The 18325-nt window shown below is 43.2% G+C and overlaps 1 protein-coding gene across 1 annotated transcript in view; it reads right to left on the bottom strand.

Annotated features, from left to right (window-relative positions):
* Window positions 1-18325, bottom strand: part of PTPRT (protein tyrosine phosphatase receptor type T) — a 740652-nt gene that overhangs the window by 153169 nt on the left and 569158 nt on the right. The window contains exons 10-11 of the mRNA XM_084646178.1: window positions 6371-6572; window positions 3571-3673 (exon numbers count right to left, since the gene is read on the bottom strand). Of these exons, the coding sequence (XP_084502304.1) occupies window positions 3571-3673; window positions 6371-6572 (305 nt within the window). The remainder of the gene's footprint in view (window positions 1-3570; window positions 3674-6370; window positions 6573-18325) is intronic.

Here is an 18325-nt window from a genome sequence, read left to right as displayed (position 1 = left end):
TGCCTATTGCTGTACCACAACTGAGCCATCATGACTACTAGGAGCATGATTTAAACATCAGAGCCTTTTTGCTGTGTCAATTATCTTTGATTCTCTTATTTATTTTCAAGCATTTACAAGAGGTGTAATGTGTTTATGCCATGCAAGCGCTCTGTCATTTTAAGAACAATAAATTGTAACCTTTTGCATGAAATTAATGAATTCATTATCAACATAAAGGACAGACAAGTTCACGTGTAGCCAATAAAAATCCATTAAGAAGTCTCAAGGCAGTGAGCTGAATAGCACAGTTCGCTGTGCAGCTGCCATGTTGTATGCACCAAAACCACCAACTGGGACAAAAAAAAGAACCCCAGTAAAGCTCATAGCTTTATACCTCGTGGTTTATTCATTTCATTCTTCCTCCATGCCAGAATCAAGCTGATCAGGCTTGCAAACAGTGTCCCATGAAAACAGAAATACATACGGTGCGTTAGAAACGCAGGTATATGAAAAAGAATGCCAGTGACAAAAACAACAGAGAAAGGGAGCAGCTACCAGAACAAGATCATAACACCAACACTTGCCAACCAGCACCTGAAGACCTCTGTTCTCAAGAGCCTGTGAGATAGAGAGAAGAGAGTGGATTGAGAAAAGGAGAGAAAATAATGGTTGGAAAGAGAAAGTATTAGAAAAGTAGTGATGGGGAGTTATGGTCCTCCAAAAATCAAAGAAAAGACAGAGTAGCATGGAGGGAAAGAGGAATATGGCCTGAGAGAGGATTTCAAGTTCCCCAGTCATGGAAGGGAAATACCATTAAGTGATCTATGCCTCCAGCCAAAAGTTAACAACCCCGCTTGACTTTCAAACATCCAACTCTCGTAAGAAACTTCTTTTGGACATTTCAAAGACGTAGAATTGTTCCTAGGAATAATTACAAGGAGAGAATGAAATCCAGATATTCATAGGCTGCTCCTGGAAAATTCACCAGTAGAAATTCTAAATATGTAAGCTAGATTATTCAGTAAGAGTTATTGACTCAGCTTTACTCAGCAGAGGTTCAAATAAGAATAAAGGTGGAAGGACCCTCCAACTTCTAGGGGTAGTGTAGTCTGCTGGCCTGTTTCCCAGCTCAGAAAGGACCAGAGGTGAAAGTAAGCCGGTATGGCCCGTTACGGTGTACCGGCAAGAGCCGGTGCACCGTACCTGGATTGGCTTTCCCAGACGGGAATTTAAAGCCCTGGGGTAGCGGCGGTGGGGCTCCGGCGGGGATTTAAAGGGCCCTGGAGCTCCAGCTGCTGCTACCGCCCCGGCCCTTTAAATCCCCGCCAGGACCCTGCTGCCAAAGCCCGAGGGTAGTGGTGGCGGGGCTCCGGAGGGGATTTAAAGGGCCGGGGCAGTAGCGGCAGCTGGAGCCCCGGGTCCCTTTAAATTCTGACGGAGCCCGGCCGCTGCTACCCCAGGGCTCGGGCAGCAGGGCTCAGGCGGGGATTTAAAGGACTCGAGGATTTAAGGCCCTGCCTCTTCCGGTTGAGGCCACGCCCCTGCTCAGGACTCCAGCATACTGGTAAGTCCTTTAACTTACTTTCACCCCTGGGAGGGACTCACTGTCATAACTCAAATCTTTTTCACTTGAGAAAATGGGACTTTGGCATTTTTGAAATTTTAATCCCAGAGTCTATTTTCAGTAGTATAATGACAGGCATATGAGAGCTCCAGATCAAAGGCAGTTACAAGAGGAGAGGGGAAGCTAATGGATGTAGGGTGGCTTAGATAAGTGCTTTGGTAGGTTTAGCTCAGTTCTTTGTGGACAAATATCACAAAAGTCACCATCACACGCAGCACTAACTCACATCTTAGGCAACCGTGGCAAGGACTAAGTAGATATGGAGAATGAGCTAAATGGAATTTCTCCAGAATATGATGCAGTGGGGGAATTAGAGAAGCTTGTCTTACTGCCATCAGTAAAGGCTAAATAGAAAACTTTAGACTTCTGTGCTGACACCTTTCATCAGCATGAAATTCATTTAAAGACCACACTTTTTAAAAGGCAATATGCCATCTGCATGCACGCACTCACGCACGCACACACACTCACACCCCATTCCAACAATGCCCATCTCACCAATGCACATTTCCTCCTTCTCAGGGACTCCTGGAAACGTAGTCTGCAAAGCCACAGCTCCAGTTCAAGGGCATGAGTGTGGTTCCCTGCCTACAAATACCTTTGTGAGCAGAATCCAGTTTGCCTAAAACAGCAGACCAGGAGTATAAGCCGAGCCTCACTGCAGTCTGACCTCACTCTGCTGTTGGGGTCAGAATCTGTGCTCACCTCAGCTGGTGGATTGGGAGCAGTGGCTGAGATTATAACATAAAGGCATGAGGAATCTAGTTGGGTCCAGATGCTGAAGAAGGACATAGACGAGTTTTAAGGGTTGTGACGAGGCAAGGCTAGATGGCTATAGAAAAGTAGTGGGAGATAGATATATTAGCTCCAGGCTAAACAAATCCCTGGTACCAGGATAAGTGAAATGGCAGCTGCTCCAGGTCAATTAAGACACCTGGGGCCAATTAAGAACTTTCCAGAAGGCAGGGAGAATGCTAGGTTGATTGGGACACCTGAAGCCAATCAGGAGCTGGCTGAAACTAGTTAAAAGCCTCCCAGTTAGTCAGGTGGGTGTGAATTTCAGGAGCTGTGGGAGGAAGTTGTGCTGTTGGAGAGACTGAGTAATACACACCATATCAGGCACAAGGAAGGAGGCCCTGAGGTAAGGGTGAAGTGGAGCTTGAGGAAGTGAGCGCTGCTGTGGGGGAAGTAGCCCAGGGAATTGTACATGTCATGTTTCTAAAAGGTCAGCTACCATAGCTGATACTATTAGGGTCCCTGGGCTGGAGCCTGGAGTAGAGGGTGGGCCCAGGCTTCCCCCCCACCTTTGCCCCCTGATTAATCACTGAGACTGGGAGACAACAGAGACTGTGCAGAAGGATAACTTCTCCTCATCTCCCTTGCTGGCTTATGATGAAAATGGCTCAGTAGACTGTGACCCTTGTCTCTAGAGAGAGAAGGGTTATGTGGAGGGTCACAGTGAGCCTCTGAGGCTAGCAAAATCCACCAGGAAACGCGGGACCCATGGAGGCAAGGACAGAGCTTTGTCACAGGGTCCTTGCGGTATTTCTAGCATTATTTACAAATCATAATATATAGAAAGACCTTTTCTACAACTACACTTTTACTAGTTATGGAAGGCCTGAAACCCTGCTAACCTTGGCGAGGCAATGCTAAAGACCCAGCTTCCCAGTACATGATTCTATGTATGGTTACTCCAACTCTGCAAATACACCTGGAGGGGATACGGTAAGGTCAATAACCAGTGCCACTGTATCATCAATCTCTTCCTAAGGTTAACTTCAGAATGCAAATAGGGGAGGGTATTTGTAAAGAGTTCTAAGAGGTAGAATCTACAGCACAGCTGCCTTTTATTGAGCATACATCCAGAGCAGCCACATTATCAGACATGAATGACAGCTATGCATGCGGCTTGGGGCATGGAAAGAAAAAGCAGAGAGAAATGAGAAGAGGGAACCTTTTACCTGACAGGTGCTCCACGGGACTGAGCAGGCTTCAACATGACTGTGATGGTTGTGTCAGTTTCATTCAAGGGGGAGTCCGTATCGTATTCAGGCATAGATGGTGCTGTGGCGGAACAGAGACCAAAGTGTAAATTATCCACTAGTTTTTGTTTTCAGGAGCTATGGCAAAAAACACAAATCACTCTCGGAGCCTGGGTAGCATTTTTCATCTGAGATGCTGAAATACTTTACAAGCATTAAGGATGGCATTTTCACAGCTATTTAAAAGATTTGGACACCCACTTCCCTTTAAAAAAACAATGGGAATTGGACTCAAAATCTCCTAGATGGCTTTGAAAATCTCTCTCTAATTAGTTAAGCCTCAGCACTCCTGTGAAAATGGCATAGTTTTATACATTTTCACATGGAGAGCCACACAGAGGTTAAGTGACTTGGCTTAAGGTCACATAGTGTGTCAACACCAGAGCTGAGATAGAAACCAGGAGTCCCAACTCCTATTCTCCAGCATTTATCACTTGATTACACCTCCTACACCTGAGATGCAACTTTCACTGTTTAGGCTTGAGCTAAGATGAGCCTTTGTGAGCTGTAAAATTGTGAGATAAATTTTGGACCAGGAGAAGATGCTTAGGGAGGTGTGGGAATTAGCCAGGTTCTCTCACACTCAGCTCCATAGTACTGTCACACACACACACACACACAAAACTACATAGTCTGTATTTGTGGTATTAAGTCTATCCCCTTAATTCGCACTGGGGACATTTTCAGGAAAACAAGATATTGGCTTTCTTATGAGTTAGTTTTTCTGCTACTTATCTCTCCTTCTTACTTCCCCACTTGAAATCAGACCCTGTTTGGGACAACACCATTTTTTGCTGTGGAAGAAGTGTAGATACCACAAACAGCATTAGGTTTTCGGGTGGGGAACAAGCAGCAGCAGCAGAGGAATCCCATAAGGCGCAAAGATCCAGGGTTCATGCAAGTGCCTCTAGCTAAAAAGAACATGAAGGGATTAAATGCAGAAAATATGTTCTATGAATAGCCTAGTTCCACTCAGTGCTGCTATAACTCAGAAAAGTGACTTGGTAAAACTGCATTGTGGGAGGTCCTCCTATATTTCTCTACAGTGACCTCCAGGTCAAATCAGTGTGCTTACAAGGTGATGATGTCTCAGAAACTGAAAACTGTCAAGATCCTGGTTTCTATTAGTAGTTCTGCCACTGACTTATTTTGAGGCCTTGTGCAAGTCACTAACTTCCCTATTCCTTTGACTTTCTCCCATCTATAAAATGATGATGATTTTATGGGGGAAATGAATCTCTGAAATTTTTATATAAGAAACTCTATATTAAGGAAGCATTTAAATAAAAAGCTTGTTATAGAACAATTGCCTTAACTATGAAGTATTATTTGTATTTCAATATTTTCTAGAGATGCACAGCCTATTGTGCCAGATGCTTTACAGGCATAGTAAAAACCTGTGCTGGCCTCAGAGAGTTTACAATCATATTTTAAGACAATAAAAAATTGGTGAACAAAACACACACTGTGGAAGGACTGGGTAACAATAACAGGGAGCGTAATTCAGTGATCAGTATTTGCATTAGTTACCATGCATATGTATGGGACATACCAGTTTCCCCTTACACGTAAAATATGAAATAGCTCAGCAAATGTTGTTTTTTTGGCCACCACTGAATAGTAACATAATTACTACACAACTGCTTGGTGTTGACTACTTTAGGGACCACTGAAGTCAATAGGAGTTTTGTCACTGACTTCAGCAGGAGCAGAATTGGGCCCTTAATAGTTACCAAGAGCCTTCTCCTCTGAAGCTCCTGCTGTCTTTAACAGCCTTCCTGGGCACACCTGCCTCGGACTCTCCATCTTTTCTCCAGTCCCATTTAGAAAAAAAATTACCTTTCTCCTTGTTCATACCTCTCCATTACTCTCTCCTTCTGATATTACTTAACTAGCTCTATTATCACTCTCTGTGAAGTGTTTTGAAGATATAAGATCACATTTTCAAAGGATTCTCTAAAACTAGGCACCCAGTGTAAATGTACACTCATAGCCAGTTGCTGGAAAAATGAATGATGTCATCTAACACATTATCTGCATCCACAAATCAGATATTTATTATTAGGTACTATTTTCACACCCCCATCAAATGTGGATGCTGGGGGGAGTTCACTTTTAAAATTTGCCCCACAGAGTTTGTATGGTGTTGAAATTATCGTCTTCATTATTGATATTGGATACAACTATAAATTCCCTTATTAAATCCAAAAGACAAATGGTATTTACACAGTTGCTCCAAACTTGCTTTAAAATGCCTAAGCACTCAACACACCCATACAGTAATATGCAGTTATAGGCATTGATCAGGCACTTACAACAGGACGAGCCCTGGAATGCCCAAAGCCATGTTGCCTGGGTGCAGCTGGATAGGCAAGTAAGCAGCAAAGAACCCTTAAAGAGTCCACCCTTTTATAATTTATCTATCGGAACCTGTGTGACTATAGTCACTGCTTCTCGAATTCCTGTCTTTGCTGAAACTCGTTAGAACCACCTTTGATCACTGGGGCTTTTCTTCAAGGATTTCCGTCCTGTATTTACACAGACTTCAGATCATATATATTCTTCAGCCAAGCTAACTTAACCCTTTATGGACCTATCTTATCCTGCAGACAGAGATACTATGCCAAGTCATTTTTTCTTGCTTTATTAGTTTGCTCACTTTGGATCTACAAAGGACGAACCAAGGCCAGGCCTCTTCCCTTCTCCCCCAGTGCCATACCTGAAATCTTAGTTGCGATCCGTGTTGTGATGGGAGGTCCGAAGCCCTTCACTGTGCTGGCTTTGATGGTGAACGAATAGGTAGTCCCTGGATATAACCCTACAAAGAGGTGGTGAGTTTCATTTCTTAGTTTGAAGATCTTTCCCCTCTGGCTGGACAAGTCAGCACTGGGATCCAAGGACCCAACAGCCTTGTATGTAATCTGCAAATAAAGAACAGATAGTCATGGTGATTGTGTTGACATCAGGATTGTCAGGCAAAAAAACAGACGCAGTTTCATTATCTTCCGTGAATCGGTTTTTACTTGGACGCTGGAGATCCAAGCATGACATTTCATCAAAGACTCACTTAATAGAGGGCCTGATTTTTCACTTCCGTTACCAAGAGGCTCAGAGTGCGGCATAAACTGATTTAAGAACAATTTTTTTAAAAAGAAATCTCTTAATTTCTTCAGCCAGATTAGTCGACCTCAGGAATTTTACTAATATTTCTAGTGTAATTCCCTCCCCTCCCCTCCCCCTTCCCCCTGTGATGTGAAAGGACTCGTGGGCAAATTTCCCATCAAGTATTTTTCCTGCCAGCTGGTGGCCTGATCGAAAGCCAGTTAAAGGTAATGGGAGTCCTTTTATTGACTTCAGTTGGCTTTGGATCCGGTTCTAAAACAGAAAGAATTCCTGACCCAGAGAGAACATTCTTTTAAGAACATGAAATACCGTGAAGGCATTACACAAATTCCCCCGCTCCTTGCCTGTGTTTTTGAGACTGTTTCAGGCTGATTTTTTTACTGGCTTTGTCCTTGGTTTTCATGGTTTGTGTATGAGTGCTATCCCTGATTTCCACTTCAGAGTGTTGGCAGCAAGGTATGGATCCAGACAGATATTCATGGATACATATATTGCTAGTGATAACGCATCTTTAGAGAAATACAAGCCCAAAGCACACCTTTGAAATTCTGTCTGAGTTCCATTATGCCTACCAGTGGCAACTCTGTGGATATACAGACATTGGAGGTAAAACTCATGACTTATTTACCAGCCGATTCCTTCCTTATGTTTCAAATTCAATCCAACAGTAGCTCAGTTTCAACAGAGCTGTCAATATAATATACGGTACTCTACTGCTCCCCTAACCTTTCCTGATATTACAAGATCCTTGCTTATTTGTAATGAAACACTATGAATAAATCAATGTATGTTAATATAGCAAGTCTTCAATTTTTTATAAAGGCCTTCATGAGAATCTAATTCCTGTCTTTGCCAGAATTAGAAATTAGGCTTTGAAAATTCTAAGTCCCTTGTACTATGACAGGAGGAAAATGTTGTATTCTGAAGAAAAAACAAATATATAATGTTAAAAAAAGGAGTATCTCATAACGGGCTGGAAAGCAGACAGGCTGATTCTTATCAGCACCACACAGAAGCAGCAAATAACACTGTTATTTAGACAGAGGCAGATCACAAAAGGAAGAGCTGACACCCAAAGACTAGGTTGGATTACAGGGAAGAAGAGTGAATTCCACCAGGGTCCATAATGGTACAGAGCAGCAAGAACTGAGGAGAGTGGCACCCACAAAAGCAGCTCTATTAAATCAGCTTGTCAGTATTTTCAATTTAAATTCACTATTTTCCCAAGGAGCTATACATTGCCATTTAATTTCTGGCTACTTACCAGCAGTTGGCTATACAGAATCAGGTCTCAGGACAAAGGTCATTTAAAAGAAAACAAACACTGGAAGCAGAACACTTTATTCACCTTTGGGGGTGGTGCAGAGGGAACAATTGCAGCTGCCTTAACAAAACATTTTCAAAGAGGGAGAGGAAGAGAACGTTCGTTAAGTAAAACACTGTTAGGTTCTGAGGAAAAGATCATAGCCCTGGCTCTGCCTCAGAAGTGGCAAATTTAAAAAATAAAATGTATTCATTCAGTGTTTAGTTTTGAGTCACAAGCAGGAGAGACTGTTAACCTCTTGGAACCTGCATGCTGTGTTTACACTAATAAAATGTAGAAACAGCATTTTTAGAATGGTCTTCAAGAGCTGAGTAGGAGTTCGGGGATCAGGAAATTGGGAATAGGATAAGGAAATTTCCAGCTCTAGGTCACTGAAAATCATGCCCATATGATGGCCAGCCAGTATCCTCTGTGAATTCAGTTAGTGGGCTCAGTACAGGTCTTAGCAGACTGCCTGAGTGCAACAATTCAATTCACACAGACCATCACATTTCCATCAGATGGTATTGACTTTTGATAACATTAGCAGGGAGACCACAGAGGAGAAGTGGAGGAATCTTGCACTACACCTGTCCTTCATCTGTGGATAAATAGAAGAGGCTACTCATCAATAATCCATCGATCTTCATTTTTTACAAATAACAAACAAGGAAAACAAAAAAGAAATCAGATACTTAAGGCAAATGAAACTCCAGCAATATTTTCAATAAAACATAAGTGATGGAGCTTTACAAGTCAGATTCTGCTCATTAGAGTCTGCACAGAAGACTTCCATGGGGGGCACACAAACTACAGAGGAACTCAACTTGTGAAGCCTGGAACCTGATTCAGAGTTGAATCCAAGATTCACCACAGTTTTGGTAGGGAGTAAGCAGCATTCAAGAGGGAGGGCCTGTTTCAGATTCAGGGTTGCAGTTTAGGCAAATTAGAAAGAGAAGCCCTACAAACAAAAGTTTTGATCCAGATCAGAATCTGATGTTTCCCAGAGGTGTGGGCTTTCTGGGGTGGGGTGGGGAAAGGGGATTATTTTTGGTATTACTGTAGGACCCAAAGGACCTAAAGGATAAAGGTCACACTGTACAAAGCACTGTACAAACATACAGAAGAACCAATCCCTGCCCAACAAACTGAAGACAGAGAGGGAGTACAGGGTAATAGTAATGCATATATGTTTCTGCACAGGTGAGCTGTGGGCACAATTTGTAGGTAGCATTATTTTAATGTTAAGTAAATGTAATAGCATCAGTAGATATGGCTCGACATCTGCCTACCTATTATCAGTTGGTTTAGTTTTAAACCCTTTTCTGCTGTCTACACTAAAAACCTTGAACTATGGGAGTGGGTTAGGAATGCATATAGGGCACCAAACTGAGAACCAGAGGGCCCAGTTTCTACTCACAGTTCTGCCACAGACTTATTGTGGGACCCTGGGCAAGTCACTTCTCTCTAGACCTCAATTTTGTCATCTGTAAAATGGGAGTTATGATATCCACACCTTTTAAAATGTTTGAGATTGATGGATGAATAGGATTATTTCATGGCTAAATATTGATATTTAATCAGCAAACTCAACGGTGAGCAGTGAGGCAAATGTAACACTGAAAACAAGGCTCTGTTTGATTTGAATGAGACACAACTCCTCTCCCAGCTCAGGCAGATCAGCAACGTTTTCATTCCTTGGAAATGCGACTTCTGCCTTTTAAAGTAAGTGACAGAATGCTAGCACTAAGGCAGAGCCCGACATAATGCTGGAAGGCACTGCACAACACCTTCCCACATGGCTCTCCTACTGCACCTCAAATCTGCAACTGGAGTCTCAGCTCTCTACACTGCTGTGCCAAAGCAGCTTCCATCTTGCCTGTAGTTTCTGTTCCAGTCCTGGTCTACACTGCTCTGCCAGCATACCTCACTCCTGACCAGCAGCCTACCCTTCTACTCCAGTACTAGGCTATCCACATACAACTCAGAAGCATACCTCATTGATGACATGCAGCTTCCTGCGATTGCAGTCATGGGTGTTTCCTGATCGGAGACTTCGAAGTGTGTGACTTCAAATGGGTTCATGTTGCAAACAGAAGATAGTCTATAATGTCATCTTACTTTTCTATAGAGCGTTTCATGCAAACAACCCCAAATCTCTTTACAAACTGTACAAGCCGCTTAGAATCTACATGAACCCATTACTGAATGCAGACCACCAAAATGACTTCATTTCTGGGCAAAGCTTCATAATGTGAAAGGCTCCTGCAGTGACTGACTACATCCTCACATCCCTTTCTCCTTAGGATTCCCCTTCACAGGTAGGAAGGGAACAACACATGTTTATTTCCATGCTGAATCTAGACTGTTTGCAATGCCACTGATGTACCAGAAGCTGGGTTACTGGATTTTAGACCATGCCAAATCAGGTTGACAAAAGAGACAGCACTTGTGTGCAATTTGGAAGTGCCGAACTGGGAATAATCACATGGAATCAAGAAATAGAAAAATGTAGTCTGAATAAGAAAACTGCCTAACAGTGTGACCAGTTAGATCAGTGGTCCCTAAACTGTGGAGCATGCCCCCCAGTGGTGGGTGGGGGTTGCAGAGGAATGTTGCAGAGGAATGTTTTGCAGGGCCCAGGTCAGCCCCCATGGGGGGCAGGGAGTGGGGAGGAGTGGAGAGGGAGCCCAACCCAGCCCAGCTCTGGCCCCAGCTACAGCTCCCATCCAGCCCCTCCTTCACTCCAAGCCCAGCTCTGCCCTCATTCCCTCTCCACTCACAAGTCAGCTCCTCCTCTAACCCCAGCTCCTCCTCCATCCCCAGTTCAGCTTCCAGATCTACCTTCTGCCCAAGCTACTCTGCTGAACCAACGGTGCAGTAATGGAGATGGGGGGGAGGGAGAGGGGAGAACGCAACAGGAAAAGTCTGGGCACCATTGAGTTAGACTATGGAGTAGTTTCTTAAGGGAAGTGGGGGTTGCTCCGCCCATGAATCATTTACAAACAAACTGACACATGACTGGAGATCACACTATAGGTAACAACCCTGCGCTGCTCCAGGGATGGACTGGATAGCTCTGTCCAATCTCTAATAACTGTGGGGTCAAATCCATCTCCTCTCATTCCTCTGCAAACAAGGAAAGGATCAGAAGCAGCAGAACAAGTATCATCTTACTCTACCTACAGCACATGTGGGGAGAGGCTACTACATAGGGAATTTTTGCAGGGGCTCCGCACCCTCTGCACACCCAAAAGCTGTGATTTCGAGAAGTTCTTTCCTCACCTCAACAAGAGAACATTTGGGGTTGTGGTGACAGCCCTAGGCTGTGGAGTGACTCTGCTGCCACTTGTGGTCTTGGGTGAAGAATTCCATGGCCCTGACTGCTGTGGTTCTAACCACAGTTCTCATCAATTCAGCTGAAACACAGTATAGCCAAGGGCAACATACAAAGGAAACCTAAGTAATTCTTGGGTTCCCTTTCACTGAGCTAATAATTATGTTTATATGTTGAACCAACCCTAATAGTTTAGAAGTGTATCAATGAGAAGGTAATAAATCAGATGGAATAAGAGAAGACACACAGATAAGTAACAGTCATGTTCCCACCACAATATGAGGAATGGAATACTGAATCAGGTACTCAACTGACTGGCCAAAAATTATTTATTCTGGGTGTGTGCTGAGGAGTGTCAAGGCTCCGTTGAATTTAGCATAGGGCTACACTGTGCACAATGTATGTGACCAAAGAACATCCCAATGCCAGAGGGCAAGTGGCTCCATGATATCTGGTAGAGAGTTTCAGATAAACTATATTTGATATGTGTCATGTAAGGTAAGCCTGGGAAAAATAACACCACACTGATCATTAATATTCTTGCAGGACACATGTTTAATAAACACCCAAGGGACCATACAAATATGAAGGAAATATTGGGCTAAAATGTGTTTCCCAGACAAGTCTGGGGAGTGGGTAAGTTGACACCTCCAGCCAGGTGTAATCATTCAATTGGCCACCTCATGTCAAGTGGCCATTCATTCCCATCAGAGACGACAGAAAGAGATCAATTTACAGTGTAGCAAACACCAGCAGGGAAGAAACCACCATGGAACATCCTTCACCACCAGACTCCATGTCCCGTTCTTCACACTTGAATGAACTTTATTTTATTCGGGGAAGGACGGGGTGGGAATGTTTGGAGGAATCTATTTCAAAGGCTCACTGCACTATAAAGAGAGGGGCAAAGAACCCCACTTAAGATGACAAAGAAACCGAGCCTTTGTCTTTGGGGAGAGACTTTAACCAGAGGGGTGGTCAGCCATCCTGCTGGAAGAAGTGTGTGGTAAGAATCTTACCCAACACTTAGACAATAGCTTATTAAAGTCTTAGCATTACAAGGCATTTGCACTTTTATTCCACTTAGCACACACAACTTTTGTGAAGATTAGTTAAAGTCTGCACCATCCTTCTAACACTAAGTGCTACAAAACCAGCTAGTATTATTCCTAGCTTTAAAACATAACATGCTGACTTATGATGGAACATTTGATGCTTTCTTGCAATCCGACTTCGCCATCAGTGACCCCATGAGTGGTGTGCTTTCTTTATATATCTGTAGGCTTTCAATTAAAGTTCAAGGTTTTTGTCTTTATAGTACAATCAAATTCGATACTATTGTGCGTTATTCCTTATAATCCATCTCCCCATTGCCTTAGAACCTTAGTGCTATCCCTTTGAACCAGGAAGTAGCTCCCTGTACATGTACACTTCTATTTATCTAAACAAACAAATCCATTTTATCACATACCAATCTTAGAACACACACTGTGTATGTCTACACTGCAATGCAAGCCCAGGGTTCAAACCCCCACCTGTCTATACACAAATCTCAGTAACCTGGGGCTCAGATCCAGGAACCCCCAGGGATGGAAGGTACAAGCCAGAGTTAAGCCATGACCCAAGGTGTGCCACTGCACTCCATAATGTTTTATGGAAATATGCTAATGAGTGTGAATATGATGTAACTGGAATATGCTTTATGCAAAAGGTCTCTTGTAACGTATCATTACAAAGCTTATGACCTACTGAGTGCGTTCATCCCATTTGTTTGCATGCATTATGTCTATGGCCGGAGACAGGAGAATAAGGTACAAACTTGTATTACTGATGTAAACATATTAAGTGGAAGCCATTAACGCTGCTTCAGAATCAGTGACCTGTAAAATGTCTCTGTTTACTTGCAAACCTTCCTGGGTACGTGCAGGCCAGCCCTGGAAGAATGGAGGCTGGGGTCTCACAGTATATGTGAACATGTCACCTGATACTGGAATCCATCTTAAACGTGATGCTTTTCCATTTAGAAGGAGGGGTGGGGACCCAGAGAGACAAAAGATTCCCCTCTTGTGCCAAAGCTATACAAGGAGGTGGAACAGACAAAGGGGCTGCCAGTCATGAGAACACCCCTGCTTTCCACCTAAGATGTCTGCTGGAACTAACAAGGACTGTACCAGGGAAAGGATTGGGCCCAGACTAGGAAGAAATCTAGTCTGTGAAAGAAGCTTATTGGAATATCTCTGAGGGTGAGATTTACCTATATTCAGTTTCTTAAATGTATTAGGCTTAGACTTGCGTGTTTTATTCTATTTTGCTTGGTAACTTATTTTGTTCTGTCTGTTATTACATGAAACCACTTAAATTCTACTTTTTATACTTAATAAAATCACTTTTGTTTATTAGTAAACCCAGAGTAAGTGATTAATAACTGGGGGAGCAAACAGTTGTGCATATCTCTCTATCAGTGTTATAGAGGGCGGAAAATTTATGAGTTTACCCTGTATAAGATTTATACAGAGTAAAACGGATTTATTTGGGGTTTGGATCCCACTGGGAACTGGGAGTCTGGGTGCTGGAGATAGGTAACCTGCTGAGCAGTTTTTGGTTAAAATCTGCAGCTTTGGGGGCATGGACCAGACCTGGGTCTGTGTTGCAGCAGGCTAGCATGTCTGGCCCAACAAGGCAGGGTTCTGAATTCCAGGCTGGCAGGGAAAATGGGCTTAGAGATAATTTCAGCACATCAGGTGACAGTCCCAAGGGGGTCTCTGTGACAGAACCCGTCACACAAGGTTCAAGCCCTATTGGTCTGAAGCGCAGACACAGCCCCACTAGATTCGTGCTCTGGTTGTATGCCAAAAGAATTTCACAAGCCAGCTTTCTTTGTCCTCTGTACAGTCAGGATTGGTGAACAGTTAACTTCCCCCCACGCTGAACCACGAACAAAGGGATAGAGTGGCCACATTTTGGAAGGGCACCAGGAAGTCTTTAATGTGGGTGGTTGGACTTGGGCCCACATCATGCAGCATAGATGCTGGAGCCCCAGGTTGGGACCCAGGGTTCAACAATTCCTAACCTGGGGTTGCAAATGAGTGTAGATACTCAAACCCTAGGTTAAGAAACCAAGGATCTGCTAACCCTGTGCTTACATTGCAGTGCAGACATACCAACTGAGACATAGCATGCAAGGGGTTAACATTCACTCTTTCACAATGGTAGTTGTGAAATGAGTTTCACATACTCAGCAAGATATATCACAGCAGATCATGGGTGGCACAAATTACTTGCATTGGAAATAATGGTTGGTATCAACATGCAATATACACGAAGTGGTGGTTGCAATATCTAGATGATCATAGTGGTGCCTTTTGCCCTTAAAATCTAGTAATCAAAATAATTTGAGAGCCTTGGACTTGTGCTTGTTTGTACTGTATAAATAAATAACAATAATATATTTAATAAATAATCTGGTTCAAATCAACAGTGTTGATTAATATATTTGACCATAACATGCTAAGGTAAACTTAAACAAAATGCATTTCTAACCTGTATGTAAAAATGAGAGTAGTTTACCTGAAAACCAAAACACAGCAAACTCTTTCAAACAAGCTCTACAAAAACTATCATGAAAATTTACCTGCCCAGTCACAAATTCTACTCACCTATCCTTTACTAAAAATTACCAGTGCTATATTTCAACTCCTTTGTTAAACAACATTAAACAAACCCAGAAAACAGAATTTTACAAGGCACATATTCTCTCAAAACATATTAAATATCAAATATTAGGATCTAAAACTCCCGCCCCCAAAGTGCAGTTTCTGAACACAGAAATGCAAACCAGATAGCAGAGCTGTTAAATATCATTGCTTTAAATGAAACATTGCTTTGTAGATCCATAGTACAATTTTAAAATCGTTCTGTTGTTTAACTGTCACCCAGTGTAACAAATTCTGAGAAGCTGTAGCACATCTGAACCATGTAAATCCGTTGACTATGCCCCATGTCTCCTGAAAGTTTTATGTGCATCTTTTTTTTAAATACAGCCCAGCCAACCATCCTGTTCCCCACTAAAACAACAGACTCCTTGACTTCTGAGAACACCTCTGAGCTGAAAGTAAGGAGCAAATTTTTTTTAATGCCCCAAGACTGACATTATCTTGTGATATGGACAATTGAGGGGTTGGGACTAGGGAGACTACTATTCATGACCTTGACAGGATCTGAACTCAAATCTCCAGGGACTGCCTTTCACTTTACTGCGTTGCGGGGGAAATAAACCAATTCCTGACTTGAAGCTGTTTTTGAAAACACTCCTTTCATGTGTACCTAGAGTCAAGACACTAGAAACAGGACTAGTTTATACATTGTTTTTTTTCATAACATTGTATGTGCAGAGTCACTGGTGGAATAGTTGTGGTGATGGACTCCCTATAAAAGGGGCATAGGGTATAAGGATCCCCTGATGACTGTCATGGGTGTCAGTTCTTTCACTCTCATACACTGCTAGCATCAGACAGGAAGAAGGCAACCTTTTAATTCAGATGGAACAGTTTGTTAGCTCACACATTCACATACTGGACTCACCTCCACAGTCCCCCCACCCGGAAATCGGATACCTCCAACACACATAGAAACTGACACACCTGCAGGTAGCCTGCCATTAGCTGATGGAAGCATGAAGCATGAAGATGAGACGAAGGAAATCACTAATGACATCATATGAAGAGTACAATCTTCATGAGGGGGGGCAGGTAATCCAAAGCTTTTTGATATGTGCTGGGTAACTTGCCGTACACAACTCATCCCAAAAGGATGTGCACGGAACACCTGCTCTATTTTCAGTTTGCATTGTGTGAACACATGGCAGCAGTTTGCTGAGAACTGCGGGAACAGAATTCTCGGGGGGTATCCCAGAATACTTTGCTTTGTTGTGTGCAGGCTCTGACTCGTGTCTCGGCTGGAGAGTGCTATAATTGTGTAGAATCTTGTCCAGTTTATCAAAAAATAGACAGGTCACACGTCCTCAGCCAGATTGTCTTCTTTTGTCCCTTATTTCAATGTACTTTCCCCTGAGCTGCTTGCTCTTTACTGGGCATTGGTCGGCGTCCCAGTCATGATACCTTGCAGGTATCTGCTTTGCAATGTCCACAAAGAGGTCTTTATTTCAGTGGCTGGCCACAGAAGCTTCCTGAACCAATGCTTCTCTCTATATAGCGATGAGATCCAGGGTTTCAGCACTCCTCCAAGCATCTATGTAAAACATGTTATGGGGTTGTGCTTGTATTTCAAGAATGCCAATACACTGGGATCCAGAAGCAAATAGACAAAATCTGGCTCCGTGCCAGCTTTTAAAGCAGAAGGGTCATCCTGGGAACTCAACACCAGAGCTGAGAGGACCCACAGGTAAACAGACAGGCCAGCAACAGGTGAAGCTGCAAGGACTGTGGGATAGCAATTGGAAGCATGCAAAAAGGGGTGTGCAGCAATTGTGTCCACATAAACAATAGATCAAACTAATTCAATTCCGAGCATATGTAGTCCACTTTGGAAGAGGATTCCAGAGTTCATAATTAACATGGAGTTGGCAGACAGTGATGGATTGCGTCGTGTGTATGCAAGTGTTTTCAAATTCTGATCCAGTTTAAAACCACAGTGTAGACAAGCCCAAAGTGAACTGCACATCAGTGATAGCTTTTCTCTCTCTCATTCTCTTTTTTTTAAAATAAAGGTGTCTCTCAGTATGAGACCCTGCTGACCAGAGAACTGCATGTTGCTGCTGCTTCTAACTGCAGGTGCAATTCTTTCCCTATTGGAATCAACTCTATCTAGCCAGAAGGATAACTGGCGACCTTAGCTATATGAACTATGAAGGTGCAGGGCCCTCCAGGGGCCCAGCACCAACACACCTATACTCTGCCAGGCAGAGCACTCCCCTCACTTCCAAGCTTGTGGTCCCACCTGACTCGTGTCCACAGACTACAACCATCAATAATTTCCCCAAGCCCTTTCCTACGCTACATGCCTCAGTGCCTCTCCATGGCTTCTCACTCCATGCAATGGGGTCAGAGTCCACAAAGTTTTAGAAGCAGGTGAGCAGGAAGGTTTTCACACCCTAAGCCTGGGTTCATGTACGTAGGAGACTCTTTAGGGTACATATGTCATAGGCATGTAGATTTGGGGAGCTGGATATCAGTGGTGGAAAACTCCATGGATCCTCATGTGCTATGTTGGACTGGAACTGCAAAACTAACCCAGCCCTCTACATAGGACAACCTCTACCTTGCCAACTCACCTAAGTTCTGCAGAACTTCTTAACTGAGAAGACCTTAGGCAACAATAAGGCAACTAATTTTTGATCTTGCTTCACATATTCCACTCCATGCTGTAATAAATCCTATAAAACAATCCCTACGTGACATCCTCCCAAATATAAATTAATAAAAATAAATTGAGTTTTGGAAGCCTCAGAGAAAAATCCTTGAACTTGAAGGTGACAAAATATAGTTCCTTTGTTTTGCATGAAGTTGGACGTGTCACTGCATTGGGAATGCAGCATTTTCTGGGCGGACTCTAACGTGTGGCTCTAATGTAAGTGACTCTTCTACAGCTGAGTGAAACTCTGTGGCATCACTTTTGTGGGGAATTTCCTGTGAATTCAGTTTGTCTGAACATCCCCCCTCAACCGAAGCTTCAGGTTCCAATGAACCCATAAACTCAAGTGTGGGAGGCGGGCAAAACTTCAGAGCTTCACCTAGTTTCCCAGTGAAACCAGATGAATCCATATGTTTTGCCATAGAGTTAACACTGACATATGAACCAGGCTGGGTCCCCTCACAAGCCTCAAGAACCTTAGCAACACTTTTGGAGAACCTGAGATGAGTTTGCAACACTGAAAAGCATTCCTAAGAACAAAA

The sequence above is a fragment of the Lepidochelys olivacea genome (genome assembly GCF_965140295.1).
Source record: "Lepidochelys olivacea isolate rLepOli2 genome assembly, chromosome: 13".
NCBI classification, from domain to species: Eukaryota; Metazoa; Chordata; order Testudines; family Cheloniidae; genus Lepidochelys; species Lepidochelys olivacea.
The sequence above is the reverse complement of the archived record's forward strand: the minus strand, read 5'-3'. Positions and strand labels throughout refer to the sequence as shown.